The sequence below is a fragment of the Ruditapes philippinarum genome, unplaced genomic scaffold (genome assembly GCF_026571515.1).
Source record: "Ruditapes philippinarum isolate M1 unplaced genomic scaffold, ASM2657151v2 ctg2846_1_1_1_1, whole genome shotgun sequence".
NCBI classification, from domain to species: Eukaryota; Metazoa; Mollusca; class Bivalvia; order Venerida; family Veneridae; genus Ruditapes; species Ruditapes philippinarum.
The window spans coordinates 182,537-191,236 of record NW_026856836.1 but is presented as its reverse complement, the minus strand read 5'-3'; the positions used below and the strand labels follow the sequence as shown (position 1 = coordinate 191,236).

The window sequence follows — 8,700 nt, the reverse complement described above, 5'->3', positions numbered from 1 at the left end:
TAACACATTTGAATTCCTAACAACATTTTTCAAGCAAAACAACTCACAAAATAACTAAAATAAAAACAACCTTTAAACAACAACCAAATATATATGCAGTATCTCAAAGAAAATTGCTCTGAAAAAATATTTACAAATATACTTGCAAAAGTCACGTCTATATGAGTAAAAGATCTTAATATAATACTTGTTGGCGTTACAAATGATTCCAAAAAAAGGGACAGATCAAGGAAACGGGACGTAAATAAGCGGAAGAGTTATTTATTACCGGAGCCAATGAAGATGTTGTTATTTCCCCCCAAATTAAGCAATTACTCCATTATGGATAGACGAGTAGATTTTAAAGTAGGAACATTGTATATACATTTTATTTTTCATTTCATATACATGAGTGTATACATGAATAAATGACAACAATGTCAATATATCATAGAAGGTTTTGTTCTATCTTTGTAGTTTGTGGCAGTGATCCAGTTGTTGGCGATCCATTTGGTACCTTTTATGATGTCACATCCGCCATGGAATGATCGCATGTCCACATGACCCAGATACCCGTTCTTAAATTTAAAAAAAAGATAGTGTCATCTTATAAAAACAGTTAAAATAGATGTTTTCATTTCGATCTTAACAAATGAAATTAAGATTAATATGGCTTGGAACGGACATGTTCCTTAAAAATCGCCGTTAGTTGGATAACAAAGGACCGTCCTCGTTAAGCATGCTCGTTGATTGGCTTATTTTCTTCTGGGGCTAACTTATTGTGACGACAAAGAATATGGTGGCTAATTTGGAACGCTTTTGTACATCGTGTTATCGAACTTTCGTCATTTTCGTCCTATCGTTAACGATGTACGCCAAACGGCGCGTTGTCGTGCGGCGTGTTGTCGCGATGTCACATTGTCGCTCGGTGCAAATCGAAGGATTGGCTTATAAGCCAAGCGACAGGACAACGCGCCGTTTGACGTGCTTCGCTAGAGACAGGACGACAAGACGATAGCACAACAACGCGCCGATTGGCGCATTGTCGTGTTGTCGCTAGCGAACAAGACGAAAAGGCGATAACGATATAGGTTGCGCAACGCGCAATGTAGCCACCATAGGATAACGATAGAAAAGTCATATTCAGACGTTGGTATGTTTGTCACATTTTTTTTTTTTTTTTTTTTTGGGGGGGGGGGGGGAGGGGGTTCATATTGTGACGACAGGGAACATGTTTTTATTTTTGACTATTGTACAAAAGAGAGAAGACGCCAAAACACTCAGCAATGTGATTTATACTCGTGGGATATGCTCCCTCGTATAAACCACATAGCCACGTATTTCGATGCTCTTTCTATATTACTTATAAAACTAAGCTATAAGCTTACCTCATCTAGTAAATGATTATACCACATTATTGCGGTGCCTCGTTTTGGACTGACAACAACCGATGCATTATAACAGTAATGGCTAAGATCGTGCCACGTCTGAACTTCTCCTCTCCTCGGGAACTTTTCCTATAATATATAATGTATATATAAATAAACGGTAAAATATTATGTTGAACATCCAGTCTTTTTTTGTCTAGTTCTCTGTAAATTAAACATTCAATCCACATAAGAGCTTTCAGTTTCATTCTTTTTGTCAAAAAATGTGCCAAGCTAGAAAATTTAATGATATTAGTTATAAAGATTTATGAAAATATAATAATTTATTTGAAAATATAACCAAACAATCGTTTATATACGGTTATATAACCAGTCATGAATATTTATAACGAATTTATAATGAAGAAAACTTCCTTTGTTAGACAAAAAAAAAGAAATTTCTTCATAAATTTATATAGGGCCATATAGCCTGTTTAAAATATTTATTACTAATAAAATAAAATTCACGATTATCCAATGAAAAGCGACGTTTTAACAAACGTGCAATATCATTATCTCATTTATAGCCGAGTTTTCTGTTTAATCTATATAAAAAACAAATACAAACAAAGGATCATAAAATAAAATAATTATATTACACTGACTTATCATGCCCTTCTTAGTGCCATATTTTTTTCTTGATCTTTTTATTTATTTATCACTAAACCACATCCTTTCATAACTATTCAATTTTGGCTTGAACTATGCCTTTTTTGTATCCCTACATGATAGCATTTTATTTCTGGTTCGTATTCCATTGATCTGTTTATCATGCCTCGTTGTCTCTTCACTACAAACTTTTTTATTTATACATGTACATGTTTTTTTTGTGTTTTTTTTTTTAAAAAATATTTATAACATTTTTATCACTGTGGGTGTGTAACATACCTGGAATAAATCCTCCGACATATCAGCTAATGGGAATGCTGTTTGCCCACCTTCATCTACATCATTAAGGTAATATAATACTGTAATGTACCTACAAATATAAACTTAAATGTTACTTCTAGTATGAATATGAGTATAATATAGCCCTCAAAGTTAGTTTATTCCGTTCAACTGTTCATGTATAAAAGAAAATAAACAAATCATTTTCGAAAAAAATACTGTTTTATAATAAGCAAGCAGTCTTTTGTTGACATTTTGAAAATAAAAAATGGAGACTAAGAACAGAATTTTTCTTCGAGTTTCACTGCTAACAAATCATCTGTTAATGTTCGATCAAATTCTTGATCGTAACACCAACATGCTATACGTTTGACAAAATTCTATAAAATTCAAACTTGAAAAGGCACCGGACTTCTTCCTACACCAGTTAAGCTGGAAAGTCGACATACAACCTCTTCTGTGTTAGTACGACGTAAAACCCAACCAAATAATAATAATGATAATAAACCAACACAATGTTCTGAACACGTGAGTCAAAATAGATTCTTTCAGGTCTCAGCAATTGGAGGCATGCAATCATACGTAAAAATTCAAACATTTGTCTGTCACTAAATTGTTAAAACATTCTAAAATGTAAGTAAAAACACAAAATAATCAATCTTCATGTAAACCTGCCATCTTTATCAAATGTGGCCTGTTGTAAACTTACCTATATATTCTACAACACTCCTCATGGTAGTAAACTTACCTATATATTCTACAACAATCCTCGTGGTAATAAACTTACCTACATATTCTACAGCACTCCTCGTGGTAGTAAACTTACCTGCATATTCTACAACACTCCTCATGGAAGTTAACTTACCGACATATTCTACAACACTCCTCATGGTAGTAAACTTACCTACATATTCTACAACACTCCTCGTGCTAGTAAACTTATCTACATATTCTACAACACTCCTCATGGTAGTAAACTTACTTACATATTCTACAACACTCCTCATGGTAGTACACTTACCTACATATTCTACAACAATCCTCGTGCTTGTAAACTTACCGACATATTCTACAACACTCCTAATGGTAGTATACTTACATATATATTCTACAACACTCCTCATGCTAGTAAACTTAATTATATATTTCACAACACTCCTCGTGGTAGTGAACTTACCTACATATTCTACAACACTCCTCGTGGAAGTAAACTTACCTACATATTCTACAACACTCCTCGTGGTAGTAAACTTACCTACATATTCTACAACACTCCTCATATTCCTCATTACTGATATCTATTTCGAGACATTCTGGTGTTTGAAAGCAGCATGGTAAATGTAATCTGTTTGTAGTGTCTGTTGAATCAATGTGTGCATGATAATGTCCTCCACGTACATAACTAACAACCTGGTGAAATAATTTCAACATTATTATGTAGCATTATTATGTAGCATTATTATGTAGCATTATAATGTGCATTATTATGTAGCATTATTATGTAGCATTATTCTGTAGCATTATTCTGTTGCATTATTATGTAGCATTATTATGTAGCATTATTATATAGCATTATTATGAACATTTCCACGCTTTAGAAGGGGATACGAATCCTGAAAGAGTGGAAAACAACTTCTGCCACTTTAGTCTGGCCAAATATTCAAGTACATGTTATATGAAGGTAATGTCAAATTAATGGTAGATCTATACAACTATTGTATGACGTTGGTATGTATCTGGCTAATATGTCAGATTTTCACCGAGGCCGAGGCTAGGTCGATAGCATCATCATACAATGAATGATTGTATAGATCTGCCATTAATTTGACATTACTTTCAGTCTAGCAGATATGTTAAAAGCACATTAAATTCTTAAGAAATGTCAAACAAGTATTTAACAATGTTTTAATAATGAATTAAGAGCAAGTTAGATGAAGAAAGTAATGCTGAATGTGAAGTAATGTATCGTAAAGGTATCAACATGTAAGCAAACTGGTATTTTGACTTCCATACAAAATACTTATTCACTATAACATATCCAATTACCAACAGAGATAAAGGAGCAAAAGATGATTAATGTTTATGGCAAATGGATAAATGGATATTTGTTTGGAAACTGTGGTGAGATACCAAAAAAAAAAAAGAAAAGTTTATGAGAAAAGAAAATGAATGCATTTCTAAGGCATAATGGGCCTTTAAATTTGATATATACTTAACATGAATTGTTTTGATGACCATATATGTGAGATAACAACATATTTTTCTACTTATCAATGCACCATTTTTGTAAAAATAAAAATAAATAAGACGTATGTACAGACAATTTAATATATCACTTTGATAGATAGGCTATTTATGCCTTAGTTTTCAATGAACCCATCTAATATAGTCTTTGTAACAAAGATTTGACGTTTAAAACAACTTAAAATGAATTTATTTTGTATAGACAAATGTACCTGCATTTCTTCACTTATCTGTAGCTGCTCCATGGGTAACTGTGTCAACTTAGACAATCTGCAATATATAAAGACTTTTTAAACTATTGTTTTTTACACCGTTTAACACGTATTTGAATTCGCAGTAATAGTTAATTAGTCAATAATGTTAGAATTATCTCCCCTGTTTAAGACTTGGTGCGCATCAAACTCCGCGCAGGGGTTACTTTTTTAACGCTACCCTGTAAGTGGGAGATTGGGCGCGCATAATAAAATGCAGGATATTTTGCAACGGAAAAGTTTTGAATCCTAATGCATATAATGAATTAGAATTTAGCTCTGAACGGTATTTACATGCACTGTCTTTCAAAGGAGCTCCAGATAGGTTAAAATACCACCTAAAACATAAAATTTGAAATTCTTTCTAAGATCAAGTGAATCGATTCAAATAGAAAATCTGCAAGAGATAAATGGAGAGATATTCTCAAAACTAAATTGAACACTGATCCTTTTGTGCGATTCTTAGCCAAATTTAGGTGAAATGTGTTGCAACGCTTTTTTTTATTGTTGGGTCATTTTGAACAATAAAATGATTATTCTGGAAAAGAACGGGGTGAGGGAATGATCTGAAAATATGCACATCAGTTAGTGCTTCAGACCTACATCAACTGGTACACAAATCTTGAAAAAATATTTTCAGTCCCATCATGTCAAAATTCCTCGCGGAGTCCCTTTAAGTTTAGAAATGCATTATCTAAAGTAAAATTCTCTTCACATAAGCCAGCTATTACTTTAAACAGAGTAGAAAGAAATGGGCGTTATTGTATTTTTATTTTTTTCTGTGTGTAAAAACAAAGAATACCACTTGTAGTTATATGCCCGTTGTACAAAATATTAGAATTCAATTCATAAAGGCACATTTACATTTTATTAACAAAACAAACAAACAAAAAAAAAAAACCCAACCCAAATGGTATTAAGTCTACAGAGCCTCAAATGTGACTTTTATAGACAAGTAGTCTTTATTTTCAGGCTACTCTGTTCTATTTAATCAATGAAGGGTTGTTGAAAAACTGGCCTTTATTTACAGTGTGATGTTTATTCGGAGGTGTATTTAACACAGGTTCAACTATATATGTAATTCATATGAACTATATGTACTTCATTTTTAGTCTGTGTATGAAATTGAATTGTATGTTAATACAGTGTATCTTATTCATCCGTAACAAAATAAAACCTTTTAATATGTAAATTGTGTTCACTGTTAAATCACATGGTTAATCTATGTTATATTGTATGAAAAAAAAGTATGGCAAAAAAAAAAAAAAAAAAAAAAAAAAAAAAAAAAACTTTATTGTTTACGTCAATAAAATTGTTATTTCTTTATTTTCTTTCTTCTCTAATATATCGATCAGAGAGATTGTCTCCATTTTGAGGTATGAGAAATATCTCATGTTTTGTTAACGTGAATTATGAAAGTCATTTGCAGTAAACAAATTTTCGATTACAATTAATGTAAGGAAAGGAATAAATAGCAAAAAGACGGATGTTAAAACCGCAATGGTAAAACTAATCTGTGTACAATCTCGCAATTGAACGCCCGAGGGAAGACCCAAAATCAAACGTAAAATATATATTTTAAAGCGAGGTATATTACTTATTGAAGCAAATAGATTTTTTGTTGACAGCAAACATTTTCTTTTATGACTAACAATGATTTAGACTGAAGAAAAACAATATTGATGATCAGTTTATATTGATTCGTACAAGTACATGTATAATAACTTTATCCAGTATAACAATAAAAAGTCAATGTAAATTTTACACGACAAGTTCTGAAATCTATTAACATTTATAATACATCAGTTATATTATGTTTTTATTTATTTTATTACTTGTAAATTGTTATTTTATGATCGCGATCTTATAATATAAACATATATATATTATTTTTACACATTATAGATGGCAATTTGGGAAATTGTCATTACAAGTCTTAAGCATCTGGCAGCTGTAGAGACGGGGAAAGTTTTCAAAATAGCTTTTTCAATCTTCATGCTCAATCCGTCAACAATTTTTATTATGTACTTTATTATGTTAATGAAAATATTACAAATAAGATATTGTCAAAACTAAACTTAACATCTGGCAAGATTATCTTGGTTGTTTTTCGTTTCGCCTAACATGTAGACTTTTTAAGCGGCTTTCAGCTTTTATTTTTTGTATGAAAAAACAAATCTTTGTTGTTTTAAACTAAGTTTTTCAATAATTTTATCTTGGAAAAGTGCATTTTATCACTCAAAACAGCGTCCTAAGATCTATTTATAGTGCGCCAGTGAGGTTTGTTTCTAAAAATAAAAGATCGTGTCCGCTTTACTAATATACACATACAGAAAGCGAGGTATCGAGGGGTTTCTTAATTGTTTAAGTATTTTATCGACGGCAAATTTCACTTGCCTCCAGAATTCTTTTGATTTTGACAATATATGAAGCAATTTATCTAAAATATCAAATTTAACATTTCGATACCTGAAGGCCGCTTTAAGTCTTAAACAAAAATAACGGTCATTTCAATATAAAGATAATCTTTATTGATGAATGAATGTTTTTAGATATATATTTGTATTAATTATGCATTACGGAAACTGTTTCATTTCATTTTCGTAAAAATATTATGATACTGGAGTATATAAATACCGTTTCAACAGCTTTTCCCAGAATGGAAGAGGCATGTTTCTAGACGATAACCAAGTCTGTTCGCTCACCCTACTCATCTGTAACAAGAAAATTAAACCTTAAAACGCTGAATTATTTTACAATACAATATTCATATATTACCTCGGATATATCATTGACTTGAGATATTTTACGATACAATGTCCATATATTATTTCGGATATATCATTGTCTTGGGATATTTTACAATGCAATGGTCATATATTACCTCAGATATATCATTGACTTGGGATATTTTACAATATAATACTCATATATAACCTCGGATATATCATTGACTTGAGTTATATTACAATACAATATTCATATATTACCTCAGATATATCTTTGACTTGAGTTATTTTACAATATAATAATCATATATTACCTCGGATATATCATTGACTTGAGTTATTTTACTATATAATACTCATATATTACCTCGGATATATCATTGACTTGGGATATTTTACGATACAATGTCCATATATTATTTCGGATATATCATTGTCTTGGGATATTTTACAATGCAATGGTGATATATTACCTCAGATATATCATTGACTTGAGTTATTTTACAATATAATACTCATATATTACCTCGGATATATCATTGACTTGAGTTATTTTACAATATAATACTCATATATTACCTCTGATATATCATTGACTTGGGATATTTTACAATACAATATTCATATATTACCTCGGATATATCATTGACTTGGGATATTTTACAATATAATACTCATATATAACCTCGGATATAGAATTTGCTTAGGATATTTTACAATACCATGTTCATATATTACATTAGATATATAATTGACTTGGGATATTTTACAATATAATGTTCTTATATTATCTCGGATATATCATTGACTTGGGATATTTTACAATATAATACTCATATATTACCTCGGATATAACATTGACTTGGGATATTTTACAATATAATACTCATATATTACCTAGGATATGTAACTGACTTGGGATATTTTACAATACAATGGTCATATAATACCTCGGATATATCATTAACTTGGGATATTTTACAATATCATACTCATATATTACCGCGGATATGTAACTGACTTTGGATATTTTACAATACAATGGTCATATATTACCTCGGATATATTATTGACTTGAGATATTTTACAATACAATGGCCATATATTACCTCGGATATATCATTGACTTGAGATATTTTACAATACAATGGCCATATAATACCTCGGATATATCATTGACTT

At 30.8% G+C, this 8,700-nt stretch overlaps 1 protein-coding gene across 1 annotated transcript; it reads right to left on the bottom strand.

Annotated features, from left to right (window-relative positions):
• Positions 1–346: 346 nt before the first annotated feature.
• LOC132747851 (transmembrane prolyl 4-hydroxylase-like) lies at positions 347–7,591 on the bottom strand. Its single transcript, XM_060737381.1, has 7 exons — positions 7,568–7,591; positions 7,427–7,503; positions 4,751–4,808; positions 3,550–3,704; positions 2,295–2,385; positions 1,368–1,496; positions 347–557 (listed from the first exon to the last, which is right to left on the bottom strand). The coding sequence occupies exons 2-7, from the start codon at positions 7,501–7,503 to the stop codon at positions 420–422; spliced, it is 648 nt and encodes a 215-aa protein (XP_060593364.1). The 5' UTR covers positions 7,568–7,591; the 3' UTR covers positions 347–419.
• Positions 7,592–8,700: the final 1,109 nt, after the last annotated feature.

Coding starts and splice junctions, on each gene's coding strand:
- LOC132747851 (XM_060737381.1), bottom strand. CDS start 7,503: ATGAGTAGGGTGAGCGAACAGACTTGGTTATCGTCTAGAAACATGCCT. Junction 3,705..4,750: donor AGATAAGTGAAGAAATGCAG/GTACATTTGTCT, acceptor TTATTTCACCAG/GTTGTTAGTTATGTACGTGG. Junction 558..1,367: donor ATAATCATTTACTAGATGAG/GTAAGCTTATAG, acceptor TTTAAATTTAAG/AACGGGTATCTGGGTCATGT.